The sequence below is a fragment of the Melampsora larici-populina genome (assembly GCF_000204055.1).
Source record: "Melampsora larici-populina 98AG31 unplaced genomic scaffold MELLAscaffold_128, whole genome shotgun sequence".
Classification (NCBI taxonomy): Eukaryota; Fungi; Basidiomycota; class Pucciniomycetes; order Pucciniales; family Melampsoraceae; genus Melampsora; species Melampsora laricis-populina.
Window position 1 is genome coordinate 1 of NW_006768892.1, and position 19,088 is coordinate 19,088.

The following is a 19,088-nucleotide window of genomic DNA, read 5'->3' on the forward strand; positions in this document are numbered from 1 at the left end:
CTAAAATCAAAATCAGAACAGGAGTTGAGGTTTGGAGTGTTAGTCCTTTCATTTTTATCGCATCAAAGGTGAATATTGTTAGTAGAAGGAAAAGCCTTTAAAAGAAAGACTTACTTTTTTTGTAAGGGTTGCTGAGGAGCCTTATCGGTGATTTTGAAACCCTTATAATTGGAATTTTGAAATTTGGATTTATTTTTAGGCCGTGGATATTTGCAGCCCACACAAAATCCATGTAGGCGCTGCCAAAACAGCGCCTACATGGCTTTTTCCCACGAAAAAGCACCTACATACAGCCTGTAGGCGCTTTTTCCCTTTTCGAATGACGCCTACAGGCTGGAAAACCGATGTAGGCGACATTTGTATACGCCTACACTCTAAAAATGAAATGTAGGCGTCAATTTGAAGCGCCTACATATGTGGGCGCACGGAAATTATGCCTACATTTTATTTTTTTGACTGTAAGCGTAATTTGGGTGCACCTACATATGTAGGCGCTTGAATTTTACGCCTACATTTCTTTTTTTGCATGTAGGCGCAATTTCTGAGCGCCTACACTTAAGATTTGACATGTAGGCCGGTGAATATCACGCCTACATGGATTTTCCTGCATGTATGTGGCAGGTACCCAAAGGCACGACGGTACCTGCGTAGTTCCATAAACGAGGGAACAGGAGCACAGAGCTCAGACATACTCGGTACTGGCGGATCACAGTACCAAGGCAAGACAAAAAGAGTCTTCCCCAACGGAAGCAAAAGTTGGTAAGACAATTGTAATATCTTACAACTTTTTCCTCCATTCCTCAACAATAGCTGAGCTCAACAGAAAGCATCAGCAAGGTAATAAGAGGCTTCACATTTCTAGAAAATTTTTCTTTTCCTCCCTCCCACCCCTGCACCCTGCCGCGCAGAGAGCCTACCCCATCGGAACACCACCGGTCCCCGGGCCCCCCTCCAAACACGTGGTAAGACTCAGATGCATATGAGTCTTATGACTTAAGAAGTCTTCTGATTAGGTAGCTCATGTTTAGAATAACTTAGACAGTAGATGACAACATTTAGAAATACAATAAAATAAAATAAGAGTGTGGTTACAAATACTTGACCCCACAAATAGAAATGTGAGCCTCCAAGATATGGAAGGTGTGGGAAAAAAGCGCCCACATTCCTAATACAGCAATGTAGGCATCATTTCTGAGCGCCTACAGCTATTCAGACGCGTGGGAACGCGCCTACACGTGTGTGTACGTGGAAGTTTGGTCAAACTTCACGTACGTACACTTCAAGATGGAGGAAATAGAGAAATTGAAGGAATTAAAAGAAGGAGTTACCACCAGAAGTTCTAAAAGACGGTTGTTATTGATTAATTTGTATTTCTTTTTTTGTGTGTATTTCTTTTTTTGCGTAATAATTTCAGAATGCGTTTTTTTGGTCAAATTTGATTGATATATATGAGGAAGTTATTTACAAACCTTCTATTTCTGAATTATAATAATCTGATACCCTTCATGTTGAGATGAGAAGATTGTATTAACCTTCCAATACAATCACATAACATGATTTTTCCGTCCTCCGGTGCACTCATTTCGAGTCCAAACTGCTTTTTCCGTCCTCCGGTCCTCTCATTATCAGTCCAATCTGCGTTTTTGACATCAAAATGGGGCTTCATTACCCGGCTGACAGCTTATGAAGCCGTATTTGTAGCGCCTACATTTGCAAGACTGGATGTGGGCGCTGATTTGGGCTGAAAAAATTGTAGGCCCTTTTTGGAAATTACGCCTACATGGTTACTAGGGCATGTAGGCGTAATTTCAAAGCGCCTACTTGGCGGGTGCTCATTTGGCAGCGCCTACATACAGAGAAGGGAATGTAGGCGCGTGAAAATAGCGATAGCGCCTACATACCCCAAATAAAATGTAGGCGCTTTTTTTGAACGCCTACATTTTTTTTTTAGAATGTAGGCGTACACAGATGACGCCTACATTGGTTTTTCAGCCTGTAGGTGTCATTCAAAAGAGAAAAAAGCGCCTACAGGCTGTATGTAGGCGCTTTTTGGTGGAAAACATCCATGTAGGCGTATTTTGGACAGCACCTACATGGATTTCATGTGGGCTGCAAATAGCAACGGCCTAATTTTATTACCGATTGAAGATATCAAACGTAAAGATGAATGAATCTCACAAGGGTTTCCAAAAGCAAGTCAATCGTTTACAAAAAGTACAGCATTAGAAGCCATCAAGTTAGGAGCTAAATTGGCGACGGGTACACAAGTGGTTTTGGAAAAGGCCAAAATGATTTTAGGAGCAAAAGTTTCAGAAGAGATTCATGTCAAAACTATTGATCAAGGAATCGTTTATCTTGAAGAGAATTATGGAAAGATTGAAGAACAAGTTGAGATGATTCAATCAGAACCGACCAGCAAACCACATGAGAGATTAGTCGATATGCAGATCAAAACTCAAGAGGTATTAATTGAGATATACTCACTGCTAATCTTTGAGTGTTGAGGTGTTTTTGAAGATGCATCAGCTCATTCAGCTGAATGGAGCACCTTGAGAGTTGAATCAATGGACATGTACTAAACCTCTTGAAGCCGCGATGAGAGATCATTTCCGGTCAACTAATAGAATTGACCATTTGACGTTATTCGCTTTAGTCCACTGAATGATGGATAATCATAGAGACCTTCATCTGAGCCTTTATTATTGAGAGCAAAGACTTGATAGTGATTAAATGCAGCAGAAGTGGGACAGAAGAAATCAACCGCTAGGATTCAATGACTATGTTCTTGAGTAGGGATCAAAGAGCTAAAGCTTGTTGTGTCCGTGTTGATTGATACAAGGATATCTATCTATGCATACAAATGAATTGGAGTTAGTTCAAATGTGATTGCAGGAAGTTCAGGGGAAGGTGAAATCAAAGCTCACTGCAATCGAGTCGAAGTAAACCTGAACAACCAAAACACCACGCAAGCTTGATACAGCTTGGTTTTCATATGCAGCTCCACCCATATTGGCTCTCATCAATTTTGCACCGGCACCTGGCCCAAGGGGCATAACTCTAGAGTCTTTTGAAATGTAAATTGACGTTAGATTCTATCATGGATTAATATTGACACTGCAAAGATAATATATTTTTCCATGGTGAAAAATGATTGAAACCAGCAATTGAAATGGCATGCTCCATATTGGTCCAAAAAATCTGAAAAAATCAGGTAAGTAAAATTGTGTGAATTTCTTTCCGGTGGGAGATTTTGGCGGATACAGAAAAATTCTAGCACTCCGTCTGTTAATTTCCCAGATTTTTCGGCAAGATAGACAGAAATGCAGAACTTGCGCACTCATTTAAGCCTCCAAAATTAACAAGACCAAGCCAGAAAAAAAATCATAAGTGAAGGACAGCATTCCCTTTGTTGAACGTTTTTTTCGGGATCTTGCTGGCTCAGTATGTATACCACCACATGTGTATTGTTACAACTATATATGTTATGCTGACATATGTACAAGGCTCCAAAATCACCCAGAAAAAATTTTGCAACACAACAAAGGATGTGCCATTATGTGGAAAAAAATTCAGGATAATCCGTCCACATTTGATACATTGGTGACCCAAAATACATGTACAATTTATTTGGCAAACAGAGAACAACTTTTGGTGTTATACCTTGCATATATCCAAGACAAAGGCACCAAAAAATATGAAAAAATCACCAGACATCACAAAGGGCATTTTTGATCTGTTCTGATTTTTCCGGATTTTTTGAACTGCTGTGAGCTTCCAAAAACCAGAAAAAGTAGCAGGAATTGCTTGCTGAGTTACTTCTGAGTAAAACACTCTAAGCAAGTTAAAAAAAAGTTCAAGGACAAACAGCATTGTATCTCTCTGCAATCCGTTTTCCAAGAATTTTGGGCTAAAACTGGGCCCTAAATTTTGGAAACAATTTTTTTGTCAATCATTTTAAAATAAATGCAATGATTTTTCACCATGGAAAAATATATTATCTTTGCAGTGTGATAGAGAATGATAAGATTTGCTTACCAAAGATCATACCTTTACCAACAAAGGCTACCAATGGTTAAAAGGCACCTGAACCTAAACGTCCTTCGTAGTGGACTTCAAAGAACTTGTACGGTTTGTTTGATCCACAAGCAACTGAGATGAAAGATCACATACCTTTGGCCTGAGTCCTTTCTACAATAAATCTGAAGCATCATCAACATCTATCCTGTGAAAAGAAGACTTGTGTGCTTTTGATCAAAGATGGACTTGTACGCATACCTTGATATTGTAAATCACCAAATTTGTTGTCTTATTGATGAAATCATGTGGCAATGAAAGAGGAGACAGGAGACATATTCAGGAACCAAAAGCTGGTGAGGCAGAAGTTGAAGGTGGCAAGCTGATATTGGGATCAAAGGTGTTTGAAGAGGGTCAGAAGTGGTGTGGAGGAGGCTGAGGAGATTGGAGTATGTATACATATAGTTAAGCTTAATTTTTAAGGCTTAGGGGTTTAATCCAGTTTAGCCGAGAAACATGGTTGTGCCTTTAGTTTTATGATTAGAACTTGAGCCCAATGATCCCTTTTGGAATGATGGTGTTTTCACACATTCAAACAAACCGTCGGCAGTCGATCACAATACTCAGATGGGCATGCGCGCTTTAGCTCGAGTGCGGCAAGGACATGAAGAACTTCGCAGGGTGGGTTGGGAAGTTCAAAGAGCCATGCGTTGGGCGACAACGCTACATCAACAACTTTGGACCATGCTTGAGTCACTCAATGGTCATGATGTCGACGTCATGGAAGTTATTGAACCTTTTCTCCAACACGATATTCTTTCCAGGTGTTCCTTATGTGCCAAGGTGGTTATTGTCTGAGGTATGCTTCACACTGAGTTGATCAGGATTATCACGTTGCAAGTCAGATGGGATTGGAAAGTTATGGAGGTCCTCATGAAGACGGCACATCAGGTTATAGGCAATGAGGATCTGATGGTGAAATGGAAGGCGCAAATTTTCAAGATGAACCAGCTGGAGGTAAATGGTTTTGCCTCAAGGATATTGGGCAACTATCAGCATCTCATGCCTCAGATCATGGAAAAAAACTTGCTTGAAAGACTCGACCAATTGGGTGTTGATGATCTCCCACCAGCCATGGAAGAGGAATACGCGCTGTCTGATATCAATGAAGAAGATTGGAAAGATATTATCGATGAAGGTATGATCCAAAATTTGATGAATGTTGAAGGCCGGAATGAAGATGATGGATGAGTGTTGTTCAATGATTTTTTGTAATTACATATGTTGTTAAACGTTTACTTCTATGATTGTTTTTGTATGAATGTTTTCTTATATTTATCACATGAAATATAATTTATGTTATTCTTTTCTTTGCTAAATCCTATCTTGGACTATGTTTGGTAAAACAAACCTTTGCCTAAAAAAATCATACATGATGATTTTTTTACTTCCTGAATGTTTGCCAAAGGCCTTCTGACTACATAGAAGGCCTTCACACTTACTGATATACTGAGGCAAAGTTTTTTTGTTTGGTAGATAGGAGGATTCAAAATGACTAATTTTGAAATTAGATCGAGAAATGAAGGCAAAGGTGTCACTTTATTACGAAATTGGGTTAGTAAAGTCCCCTCGAAATCTAAAAGTGTCACTGGGGGGGCCTAAACAAGTCTTTTTCATTATCTTCGCAGTGTTTAGTTAACTTTTACACTGGAGTGGGAGTCAAAATCGAGGTTTTCAAACTTTGAGTGGTCAAATGGACGTGAAGATGTGGAAATTTCAAAAAAGTTCATTAGTAAACTCAACGCTAAATCCATAAGTGTCAGTGTGGGCGAGCCCAATCAGTGTATTTGCATGATCTTCAATTGGTTTTGATCATTTTTGGGTTGAAAATGGTCTCAGATTTTACCAAGTTCATGTTTGTGATGTATGCAACACACACTTTTCCGTGTTGTCAGAGTGTCTTTGGGACACAAAATGCCTCCAAAGTCAATGAAGGACATGCAAATATGCTGTTCTCGCCCCCCCATGACACTTTTTGATTTCAAGAACAGTTTATTAATGGGTTAAGAGATTTTTACACTCAACAATTTGCACTCAATATTGAGTGTAAATTGGGTTGTGTGTAAAAATGCATCTGTAGGGGGGTGAAATGCAATTTTACACTCCATCCGGCCAATTTTTTGAAGTGTAAAAAAACATGTGTAAAATATGGAGTGTAAAATTGTATAAAATCGGGGGAAACTTACAATTTTGCCCCCCAACTTTTACATACAAGATTGAGGGCAAAAAAAACGAGTGCAAAATTATATTTTGATAGGCAAATCTCCACTTTGGCACTCTTTGCATTTACACTCAATATGGAGTGTAAATGTGAAGAGTGCAAAATTTCAAATGGCTACCCCTCAGGTGCAATTTTGCACCTCACTTGACGAGTGCAAACAACTCAAGACTTAGGAAAAAAAATTCTCAAGTCCCTCAGATGTCCTTGTTCATGTATTCTCACGTTAACCCGTCTGGCACAAGGAATTCCACCACTTAATTGGCCAATTTGTATTTCTTTGGGCCACCATACATACAGTCTCAACACACAAACAACAACAAGATGGAAAAATGAACTTGACGGCTCCCGGGCTTACCTTTGCAATCATAGGCATCCTTTCGTAAAAAAAATATCAATAAAAATACGCAAGTCTTTTTATGCACAAGTACAAGATTTAGAAATTATCAAGACGTGTATCAGCACAACATGTTCAGCTATTTATTTTGCCGCCCCTTTGGCTTAGGCTTAGCCTTATCATTATCTGTTGGACTGGATCCAAACAACAAAGCAAAAATCTTAGTATAGGATAAAGAGAAATCTAACACGAAAAATCTTATAATAAGATTTTGTTGAAAAGACACAGTCAGATGAGGAAAAAGAGAAATCATCCAACTGAGGCTTTGGGATCAGGTTATAAAGAAAATATGAAAAGAGAAATTTACAAATTAGTGACATCATATACTTAATGACATATTATTCCGCATTGAGACGTATGATGTAACATAGTGGATTTTGTGAAAGAAAAATGAAAAACAAAACATTGTTATGAAGAATACATTAAAGGTGAATTAAGACTTTTGAGGCACGAGATTAATCCAACACCCCCCCCATGCTGAAAAAGTCTAAGATGAAGCTCCCTTAGATACATCCTTAACTCTTAATTGATCACGTAAATTTATGAAAGTGGGCTTGGAAAGGGCTTTAGTTAAAAAATCAGCTAGTTGAAAGGATGTATTAACTTGTTTTAGAACCACATTTTTATCTTTAATAAGTTGACGAATGAAATGGTAACAAAGATCTACATGTTTGCTTCGAGAATGATGGATAGGATTGTTTGCTAAAGCCGCCGAACCGGTGTTGTCATAATGTATGACTGTTGGTGAGTTGTCAATGAACCGTATTTCTTGAAGTAACTGTCTCAGCCACATGGCCTCTCTCCCTGCATCACTAAGGGCCATATACTCTGCTTCTGTACTAGACAAAGCGGTGGTCTTTTGTTTTCTTGATTTCCATGAAATGAGTCCGTTTCCTAGCCTAAAAAGATAACCAGAAGTTGAAGAGCAATCATATAAATTTTCTGCCCAGTCTGAATCCGTGAAGCCTTGCAAAACATTATCATAACCACCTAACGTCAATCCTAAATACCGAGTATGATAAGAATAAGCTAAAACCCTTAAAGCAGCATTCCAATGATCCTCATTGTTCTTCAAAAACTGAGACAGACGATTTACAGCGAAGGAAATGCCGGGACGAGTACATTGAGCTAGCCATAACAAAGCACCAATGATGGATCCGTATCTTGAGTTTGATGTAGAATTGTTGATGGCTGGAATCAAAGATCCGAAATTTGGTACATAAGGTGTAGGAACGTGAGTTGGCCCGGTTGTAAAAAATTGCTGAGTAATCTTTTCAACGTAGGCAGTTTGTTGAAGAGTGAAATAACGAAGATCCTTAGATCTTTTGATAGAAATTGATAGATGATGTTCTAAGTTGGTCTCAGCAGATATAGGAAATTTTGAATGAAGAGATGAAGAAATTGAAGACAGAAATTGATCATCACCAGTGACCAATATGTCATCAATATGAATGGTGATTAGTCCTACAAGGGTATTATTGACAAGTTTAAAGAATAAAGTTGGATCGTGAGACAATTGTTTTAAACCCATCTCAATTAATGATGCTGTAAACTTGCAATTCCAATTTCTTGCCGATTGATGTAAGCCATATAAAGGAAGAATAGGGTGACAAACATGATTGGGAAAATCTTCGTCTTTGAAACCTTCAGGTTGTTCCATAAACACATCCTTTTCCAAACAATTTCCATGTAAAAATGCTGCTGTAATATCAAAACCTTTAACTTTCCATCCTTTAACACCTGCTACAGTTAAAGCGACTCTGTTTGATTCTTGTCTAGAGGCAGGCGAAAACACATCATTAAAATCAACTCCTGGGATTTGTCCACTACCTAACACTACCAATCTGCCTTTGTATTTATTGATTTGGCCATTAGGTAAAAGTTTTCGTTTGAAAACCCACATAGATTGTAGAACTTTGCTATTTAAAGGTCTTGGTACCAGCTTCCAAGTACCTAACTTCTGCAGAGTACTAATTTCAGTCTTAGAAGCCGTTTCCCATTGAAGTGCTTCTTCACTGTTGACAGCTTTTCCATAAGACTCTGGTTCTGGAGAAGAAGTATCAAGTACAAAAGCTGATGGCTTGAAACAATCAGGAGCCTTGGAAACACGTGAACTACGTCTTGGTAAAATTGGTTGTGGAACATGTTTCACAGGAAGATCGCGAGGAGGATCTGGGGTTTGATCTATAGGACTATTTGGAGGAGATTGTTGAATAGGAACAAGATCAACTGGACTTGAAGGTTCTACTGGTGATTTATTTGACGAGGAAGAAGGAGAAGGTACAATATCAATTGATGAAATAGGTTTAGATAATTTTGATCGTGTTACCATATGATACGGTAATACTGGTTCTTCAAGTGCAACTGAGTCGGTCCAAGGAAGAGAAAGAGTATCCCCTGTCTTCTTGGCTGGTGAAACGATAAAAGGAAATTTTTTAAAGAAACATTTGAAAGAAGAAGTCTTGACTAACATATGACGACTTCTACACCACGAACCCCCCCAAACGGGGTTTTCCCTGGTGACACTGCGCAGTGAAAAAACCGCAAACATTTGCAGGCATGATTCGTGAAAATCTCGGGGTCGTACAACCGGAGTTAACACTGCGCTATTTACACCAGTGGGAACTTCACCATAAACCGGTGAAAACCCAGTGAGGTCCCTCTCTTTAGTGGCACATAATGTGCCGCATAGCAGACAGCGTTTTTTGAAACTCTGTTCTAGGTTCACATCAACAGTGGCACAATTCAATGAACACATCCTAATAAGCGCTTAGCACTTTTATTATCAAAATACAAAATAAACAATAACAAAACAAATACATAAAAATGTATATATAAAATAACAAAACCAATACAATGATATAGACAAAAATATCAACTTGAGCCTTCAAGGCAGGACTTACAAACTCACAATTGATCAAAAAAATGATCAAGAAAGTAGTCTATAAGATAAGACAAAGAAAACCATCTACATCAATCACCTCAGTACTTACTCTTCATCTTCTTCTTCTTCTACCTCTTCTTCATCTTCTTCATCTTCTTCATCATCTACCTCTTCTTCCTCATCTACCTCTTCTTCCTCATCTTCTTCCTCATCTTCTACCTCTTCTTCCTCATCTTCTTCCTCATCTTGTCCATTCACCACCTCTGCTCCTAATTCCTCTGCCTCGTATAGTTCTTCATCAGGTCCTGCTGCCTCGTCTCCAAAGGAATCATCGAGGCCTGCTATAGTATCTTGAATCTCTTGCTCTGTAGGTAATGTAAACTTGGTCATTGCTTTCAATTCTTCGAATGTCCTCTTTCCGTTCATAAATAGGTCAGTTTGTAAGACCAGCACATAGAATCTGATTACAAGATTAAGTCAGTTGCGATTAATGCAAGGAATATGGAAACAAAGAGAAACGAGCCTACGCATAACGATACCTTGAGGATTCACTGCGCAAGTGCTCCAGAGTCTGGTCCACCACGTTCCACAAAGTCTTGGTCTTGTATGTCGGACGGTTTAAGCCCCAATGTATGAATTGTATCCTCTGGATGTCATTGAATGCAGCCAGTCAGTGAGATTGATTGTACAACGAGATGAACAAAGGAAACTACATACTATCCATGCATGGCGACCAACTTGAAGATGCCCAATGTCGGACATGATCTTTTTTGGAGAGATTACACTGCCTCCAACATAACCATGCTCTTTTTGGTAGAGCTAATTCAAACTTGGTTAGAATGAAAAAAGCAAAAGAGTGAGTTCAAAGGAGACTCACCTTAACCATAATCTCATAGATGCTCGGTACAGTGCCATCACCTGTAACAACAGATCAATCCGGAAGCCGAACATTGGTCAGGAGCTGCAATTTTGATTGAAGTGTTCAGCCCGTTAAAAGACAATAGTCAGCCCATTGAAAGATGAAAGACAAAGTATATTAATATAAAATATATTACCGTGCCTGTATGGTCTTTTCAGACCTCCTTCAACACTGTCTTGATGACCTGGTGGAAAAGACTCGACGCTGCTGGGTTCGGATCCTTTCCATAGCGAGGTGGCAACATCTTTTTCTTCCACGCGGTGCGAGTTTACATTATCTCGGTCTGAATAAACCATTGCATCATTGTTCATATTTTAATCTCATGATAAAAGATTACAAGACTCACCATGACTCTTGCGTACAGAGAGTGAGGGAGGAGCTCTTTGGTGCCTGTTTTGTTGTTGGTTGCTGTGTACGCCTGAATATCGCCTTTGAGAATGCACTTTGTGGCCCAGACGCGCAAACATTTCTGAACACAGGAACAAGGGAGAATTACGTGATGATTTTCACGATGCAGAGTTGAATATTGAAACTACTTACTTTGAGCTCTTTGCTTTCTTTCCAACCAATAGCCCCAGATGAAATTTTGGCGAGCTCTGATTGGATTTCTGACAATTGACTCCTCATCTCCAAACGGGACACTTCGTTCTCTTGACGTTCAACCAGAACGTTTGCCATCATGGTCATGAACTGCTCCTCAGTAGATCCAACCTACAGCAGAAATTGATAGTCAGATTGATAATGGAAGAGAGTGATGAAAAGGATAATTATAGAGATGACACTGACATTGCAGAGTGTGCGACCAATGAAACGGTGCTCTGTGTCAAGGCCAACACGGGTGGCAACTCGATTGTAAGTACCCACTTTGGCGCGATTCATGTGTGTCGCTTGGCTCTCGGCAGTGATTTCGTTGGCATGGGTCCGAATGGCTTGGATAGCGAGGTCCGCGGCTGTCTGGCCTCCTGGTTCACTTTCAGAATCCCCGCCACCGTTATTACCTTCGTCTATTTTCAAAAATTAGGATCAGGATGGTGAAGGTAACATAAGACGGATGGAATGACTCACCTTCAACAATTCCACCACTGTTTTTATTACCTTGTTCTTCTTTGATAGGTCATTGTTGAAACAACTGGCTGAGTATATGAAACAAAAAAGAAGAAAATGAAGCAATCAGATAATGTGAAACGTACCAAAATTGTGGTCAGAGTGATTGAACAGAGTCAAGTCATCTTGTCTGAATAGTTCAGTCTCGCTGGAAGGTAAAGAACTATCTATGCGAGTCGGAAGAATTGATTTGGTGGATTTTGGTTTTGGAGTTGGAAGAGCCGGAAGGTATGCTTTTGACTTCGAAGCTTGAGCTGGAAGAGCCGGAAGGTTTGCTTTCGACTTTGAAGCTTGAGCTGGAAGAGCAGGAGTTTTTGATTTTGACTTTGAAGCTTGAGCTGGAAGAGCAGGAGTTTTTGATTTTGGAGCTGGGGCAGAACGTTCGTGTAAACTGCGTCGCTGGGCAGCTGCACCTTTGATCGAGATTTGTGATTGAGTTGAAGGCCTTGAATAAGGCTGATACCGTGCTTGTTGTGACATTGTTGGGTTGGGCGTAAAGGGTTGGAAGATCGATGAAGAGTGAAGAAGACGGTTGAGATGTGGAGTTCCAAGTGATAAATGTTTCAGTCTTCAATCGGACCTGTGAAAGTTTTGTGACAAGTTGTCTGAGGCCTGTGACAGGTTATCAACTTTGAACTCAGATTTCTTGGTCTTGAGAGTCGATACTCAGAATGATTCACAGCAGCAAAGGCAAAGGAAGTTGATGCAAAGCTTCATTTGTAAGTATTGGAAAGCTTCGCATTTTGCGAAATGCGAAGCTTCATTTGTAAGTATTGGAAAGCTCCGCATTTCGCGAAATGCAAAGCTTCATTTAGGAATGGGAAGCTCCGCATCTCCGATTGAGTAATTTTAACCTCTCAATCATCTTGTATATAATCTCTAACTTAAACATCAAAGTATGCATTCAAATTTAAATGTACAATGTTTTACAGAGGGCAGAAATGAAATTTAAACAGAGAATTGATCATTGGAGAAAGAAACGTGTGGATGAATAATAAATTACTATTATTTGTTGATACATTGATTTATGTTTCAGAGTCCGATGACCCCTCATCCAGCAATCAATCTTGTGTTGAAAGAGTTTGATCTGCTGCACGGCCTTTGCCTTTTCTCTTTTTGCTTGATGGGCTTTCTTCTTGTTGTGCCAAGAATCTCCTTAAGGTTCTGAGACTGTTTATCCTTCTTGGCTTGTTTTTCTTTCAAAGACGCTTCCCAGTGCTGAATTCCTTCCGCAACTGCTAGTTTCCAATCAGCCGGACGGACTGGCAGGAAAGTAAGATGAGCCCATTCACGATGCAACTCTGCCAAATAAAATAAAGCAGAGTTGAGTACAAAGAACCTTGTGTCTTTATGAACCACCATAGGTTCTCGGCTGTTTGAGATACGTCTCTCAATCAATACTTGATGGGTTTTTTCGACTGTACATCCACTTTTGTGGCAGTTTTGTTGGATGTTAAGGACACCCTCAATGTCCTTTGAGAAAACAATGTCAGTAAAAAAACCACGCTGCCTAATGCGATGGAAAAAGGTGTACTCACTGCAGGGCTGACCCACACACACTGAGTGGTTGATTCGATTTTGCGCATGCCATAGAACACACTCGCGTCGGCTAATTTACACTTGGATAATTCAAATCTGCACTGTTGAGGACCTGAACCACTCAAACCCCACACTTTCCTGATCCTGCCTATGAATTTTTCGGTGCGAAGAGTTACCTGGAAAAAATAACAATCAATCAGTAATTGATGATACGAAGTTCAGTACAGTACAACATACCAATAAAAAGTTGCCATCCTTCACAGTTTGTTCATCTTGGAAAGTGAAACTTTCTCATGACTTCCACGACTTGGAAGTGTAAGCGTCCCTAATTGATTTTGGAATGTGGCTTTCGGGTCTGGGTGGCTGTGTATTACAGATTTCTAACATAGAAACAAAAAATGTCAGAGGGTTTTGAGAAATGATAAACCAATTTGACTCACTTCCTCTCTGTGCCTCGCCTGGTTTATTCCATTGGGAATTGTAGCCCAATGCCTTCTGGAACAAGCGATTGTTTTTGAATATATCGGATACATTTGAGCTTGCTTGTATGTATGTCTTCTGCTTGGCATCATAGTTGAGCAAAGAAGCTGAAATAGATCTTATAAGCCGGTGGTTATTCATCGAATTTGCAATATCTTTACCGGGGCTCAAGTGATTTGAATGAATCGAAGAGTTTCGCGTGTTGCCATTGTAACTTTCAAAGCTTTCGGTGGCAAAGAGACATGCCGGTCCAAATCTTTCAATTGCGTTGCAGAGGTGGGTGAGCATATGAAATTTTGGTTTATTGAACCATTGGGCTGAAAGTCGTACAATTGCTCGAAGGAATCTTTGCACGTGAAGGCTAACTTGAATTATGTACTGGTCCATGTCAGTGATTTCGGTCTGAAATAGGTAAGGAGAAAGGTAAGACAGAGCCTTCCAAGCGGCCCGTTCCTGATCCGGTATGGCACATTCAAAGAAAATGAATGGTGCTGATTGAAGAACCGTACGAAAATCCTTTCCAGTTAAGCTGAGAAAGTGATTGATCATTGTTTTAGGTTGAATCGCTGGAATCTTCAAGCCTGTCATCTTGAATGATCTCCACCGACCCCATATTCCTTCTTTTTCAATTGCCGACGAGCTTTGCATTTGGTGTCTGAGGAGATATTTTGCTATTCCCAATAGCATAACATGAAGAACTTCGACAGGAGTGTCTTGATGGCCGTCAAAACCTGCTCCATACCAACACAACAAAGTCAGTGCCATTTTTAAAAAAGTGAAGTTGAGTAGAAAATCAAAGATGATTGCCTTCACTCACCTTTTAACCGCAGAAAAGGATTGTAAAGGCGTTGTCCAAACTGATCATTGATCTCACGGCACAGCTGGGCAACATCGTCTTTTGAAAGTAACAGATTTCGATGGAAATCTTGGACCTTCTTGACAAATGGCGTGCTGAGAGTGTCTTTCACACCTACTTCGGCCGATCGAGTGTCAAATGACCCAATTGTTCCTGGGAGTTGCGCCAATTCCCAGAGCTATTTGGTAAGACGTTTGGTTTCTGACCAGATTCGCGGAGGTAGAGACATCTGAAAAAGATGGAGTGATCAAGTTATATCTTCCAAATATCTCTTCTCAACGTCTACAAATTAAGATTCTTACTTTGTTTCCATTTTCATCAACTCCAATAAAATTGTTAATATATTGTTTTGATCTTTTTTCCAACACGCTATTGACTTTCAGATGACAAATCCGACATGGAGTGAGTGACACTGTGGGGTTCATTGTATTGCTGACCTCGGTGTGCATTGGAGAGTCACCTAGATGGCATAGCACTGAGGTCATGACTAGAACTTTTGAGTTTGTCCGATGATTGTAGGCCATGAAGCCATCTGTACTCAATTCACTGACAATATCAAACATAAAGCACAGTCAGATTTTTGTTCAAGGAAGGGGAAATTAAAAAAGGCCGTTGCTATTTGCCGCCCACATGAAATCCATGTAGGCGCTGTCCAAAATACGCCTACATGGATGTTTTCCGCCAAAAAGCGCCTACATACAGCCTGTAGGTGCTTTTTTCTTTTTTAAATGACGCCTACAGGCTGAAAAACCAATGTAGGCGTCATTTGTGTACGCCTACATTCTGAAAATAGAATGTAGGCGTCATTTGTGTACGCCTACATTCTATTTTTAGAATGTAGGCGTACGAAAAAAGCGCCTACATTTCATTTGGGCTATGTAGGCGCTTTTTTTAAGCGCCTACATGGAAAAAACAATGTAGGCGCTCAAAAAAAGCGCCTACATCCCCAAAAAAAGGATGTAGGCGCTTTTTTTTAACGCCTACATTCCCTCCTCTGTATGTAGGCGCTGGCAAATGAGCACCTGCTAAGTAGGCGCTTTGAAATTACGCCTACATGCCCCAGGAACCATGTAGGCATAATTTCAAAGCGCCTACATAGTTTTTTTAGCCCAAATCAGCGCCTACATCCAGTCGTGCAAATGTAGGCGCTACAAATCCAGCTTCATAACCCCTCAGCAGGGTAATGAAGCCCCAGTTTGATGTCCAAAACGCAGTTTGGCCTCGAAATGAGTGCACCGGAGGACGGACAACGCATTTCGGACTCGAAATGAGAGAACCGGAGGACGGAAAAGACCAAAAACGCAGTTGTTTTATTGTATTTGAAGTTTAAGACAATCTTCTCATCTCAACATGAAGGGGATCAGATTATTATAATTCAGAAATAGAAGGTTTGTAAATGACTTCCTGAACTTCTGGTGGTAACTCCTTCTTTTGATTCCTTCAATTTCTCTATTTCCTCCATCTTTCTTTCCCATAAAGCAAAACATTGTTTGAGGAAACTGTCATTTGTCCACCCAGCAGCATTTCTTCCAGCCATTGAAAGCCAAATTTTATGCTGATCTTTCCATAGAGAAGGGTTTGGAAAAGGTGAAGGAGAATCAGAAGAAAAAGAAATAGAAACCCAATGACCATTTGCGACAAATCCAAGAGCTATAGGTTTATTAGTTGAATTCTTTTTGGAAGAAAATGGAAAGAAAGTCATACAGTGATGATGAGTGGTACTCATGATCACAACAGGCCTTGAAAAAGCATTTGCTGCAATTGGACCCATAGTGGTTGATTCAAACCAGTTATATTTGCTGACAGGTTCATCTGTATAAGTTTCAATTTTTTCTGATATGTCTTGAATGTATCTTTCAGTTGCCAGTTCTTGTTTTTCTTGAATTTGAGCCTTGGTCAGTGACTTTTTAGCTTTCGTAGAACCACTCTTCTGCCAATAAAACTTAAGATATTCTTTATGATGTATGTCTAGATCTTCAACCATCTTTTGTCTAATAGATTTCTGAGCACCTTTTTCGTGTTGACCAAGAGCATGAGCTATAGCGTGAAATCCACAATGTCCATCCCCAGGAGGATCATAAATAGAAGTAACATAAGGTCTAACAAGTTCTAATAATTGATTATGATACTCTTCAATCTTGTGAGGATCTTGATAATGATTTAAATGATAAAATTCTTGATCATTATCATAATCAGCTTTAATAATTTCTTCATTATAAGTTAAAGCTTTCATCATTTCTGCTTCTTCTTGTTCTGATTTTAAATCATTTGATTTAAAAACACGTAAATCATTTGAAAATTTTGAACTAGCTGAACTTTTTGAATCATCTACATCATCTGAATCTTCATCTGAAACATCATTAAGATTTGTTTGATCTATATCAGTTAAATCTTCTGAGTTTATTAAAATTATTGATTTTTTAACATCATCTGAATCATTTGAAACATCATCACCATCTTCTTCTTCTTCTGAATATCCATCATCTTCATCACTTGAGTATTTAACAGCACACTTTGATTTATCATGACCTAATTCTCCACAGTTACCACATTTCATTTTCCTCTTCCTTTCTTCTTTTTCAACGTGTTCAAACCTTGAAGGATCCCTCTTGAGTTTTTTATTTTTAGCGCCTTTAGGTCTTCCTTTATTTTTGGGTTTTTCTGATTAAGAAGGAGGTTGAACAGGAATTAAAACATATCTACCGCTGATTAACTTCTTCAAATCTGATTCAAATTTAGCTAAATAACTTTCATCTTGAAGTTTAATCTTTTCTAAATGTGATTCAATTTTAGCTCTGATTTCTTGAAGATCTCTAGGTGCATACTCAGTAAATAAATGCCACTGCTGATCAAACTCTTCAATAGGAATAGGTTGTTCTACAAGTCCTAAATACGTACTAATTTGATGAGCACATGGTATACCCCAAGTGGGGGTGAAATTCGAGTTGCAAGGTGGAAGTGAAAGTGAATCTGAATTTAAAGTTAATTTGAGTTGATCATTTGCTTTCTTAATAGCAAATTGAGAAATTTTACCGTGAAGATCATCAAAAATAGAATGAAATTTGTTGAGTTTTTTGGATTTTTGATGACGGATTGAGCCAATAATTTCATTATATTGAATGTCCAGTGCGTTTTGAAAATGCTTCACCGTTGAATATAAGTCATGTTTAGTACTTTCTAAATCTTTTTTGATGGTAGAATGAGTTCCTTCAGTTTTACTAGTTGTACCGGTTCCAAAATGTTTGAGTTTACTTGTAAAAAGGGAAACAAATTTGCGCTCTTGAGAATACCATTTCTTTTCTATATAGTTGAGAAGATCCTGAGCGTGATTTTCAATTAAGTAATTTTTAATAAGATCTTTTGAGTTGTGATAATCTAAATTTGTTTGAGAAGAACAAAAGGAATTCCATAATTTAAGAAAATGATTTTCATTGATTTTTGATGATTTAGATTTGATATGACTTTGAATATTTTTGTTGATATGCCACAGACAGAGGATATGGTCAGCATCAGGAAAAATGATTTGAATACTGTTAATCAACGCTCTTTCACTATCAGTAGCAAATAACCTAGGTGAAAGTTCAGGATCACAACCTTCAAATAAAAGTTTAAATCGATATAAAGCCCATTCGTAAGTAGGTTGAGTTTCGTCCATCATAAAACAAAAAGCCGCAGAGAAAGGTTTGTTAATTGAAGTAGTTCCCACGAAATGAAGACATGGTAATTCACAATCATTAGTTTTATAAGTGGCGTCTACTCCGTAAACGTGAGGGAATCGTAAAGCTAATTTGATTGAGTTAGGATGAGCACAGAATAAAGATAATAATTTTCCGTTATCGTTGTTATGAACATGATAATTCCATTTATTCTTGATGAAGAAATTTAACAAAGCGGTAATAGGATCCCTTCCATTTAATTCTTGAGCTCAAAATTTCTGTCTTGCATTATAAATGTCTTTCATGATAGGATTGAAACCAGGATTTTTGTCAAGAGACGTCATAATGTGGCGAGGTTTGATTGAAGATCTACTTAATTTTTGAGCCAACATGATCTGAATTAAATCTAATCTTCTATCTTTTGAAAATTCATTAGGAGATTGAAAAGGTTCATGATTGTGAGATAAATGATTAAGGAATTGTCCAGTACTACTATTCCTGACTTGATCTAAAACCCAATCACCAGTTTTCTTATTTTGTTTAATAACAGCCTTCCACTGACATCCCGTTTTCTTAGTTGAAGTAATACATTGAGTAGCTTTGCTTTTTCTAGGATTACCACGATGACAGTGAAAATAAATTGTTTTATGGCATCCACGGTTATTTTTTGAAGAAGTTACGGATATTCCATATCCACCATTTAAAGATACAGAGTAAAGGTATTGCTTTGCCACCTTATCACTTCTAAAAAGTTTACCCCACCGTGGATCTTTGAGATCTAAACTTAAATCATTAACTATGTGAATAATAAGATTGATATTAATGAGAATGAATAATAATAATAATAATTGATAATAAGAATGAATAATAATAATAAAGAATAATAATAATAATAATGAATAAGAAGGATGAATAATCAGTATTAATTCGAAAAAAATTGCATCACATTTCGAAATAAATT

General features: G+C 38.6%; 3 protein-coding genes across 3 annotated transcripts; 1 reads left to right on the plus strand and 2 right to left on the minus strand.

The window, feature by feature from the left end:
- Window positions 1-4,641: 4,641 nt before the first annotated feature.
- On the plus strand, window positions 4,642-5,265 carry MELLADRAFT_114233 (uncharacterized protein; the record flags this gene model as incomplete). The annotated part of the gene is made up of 3 exons (XM_007419098.1): window positions 4,642-4,800; window positions 4,839-4,873; window positions 5,052-5,265. 3 exons carry the CDS (start codon window positions 4,642-4,644, stop codon window positions 5,263-5,265), a joined length of 408 nt encoding a protein of 135 aa, XP_007419160.1.
- A 4,323-nt stretch (window positions 5,266-9,588) lies between these two features.
- Window positions 9,589-10,459, minus strand: MELLADRAFT_84855 (uncharacterized protein; the record flags this gene model as incomplete). The annotated part of the gene is made up of 5 exons (XM_007419103.1): window positions 9,589-9,595; window positions 9,683-10,033; window positions 10,101-10,219; window positions 10,291-10,392; window positions 10,451-10,459. 5 exons carry the CDS (start codon window positions 10,457-10,459, stop codon window positions 9,589-9,591), a joined length of 588 nt encoding a protein of 195 aa, XP_007419165.1.
- Window positions 10,460-11,028: 569 nt separating this feature from the next.
- Window positions 11,029-12,076, minus strand: MELLADRAFT_114234 (uncharacterized protein; the record flags this gene model as incomplete). The annotated part of the gene is made up of 4 exons (XM_007419102.1): window positions 11,029-11,088; window positions 11,156-11,203; window positions 11,279-11,496; window positions 11,683-12,076. 4 exons carry the CDS (start codon window positions 12,074-12,076, stop codon window positions 11,029-11,031), a joined length of 720 nt encoding a protein of 239 aa, XP_007419164.1.
- Window positions 12,077-19,088: the final 7,012 nt, after the last annotated feature.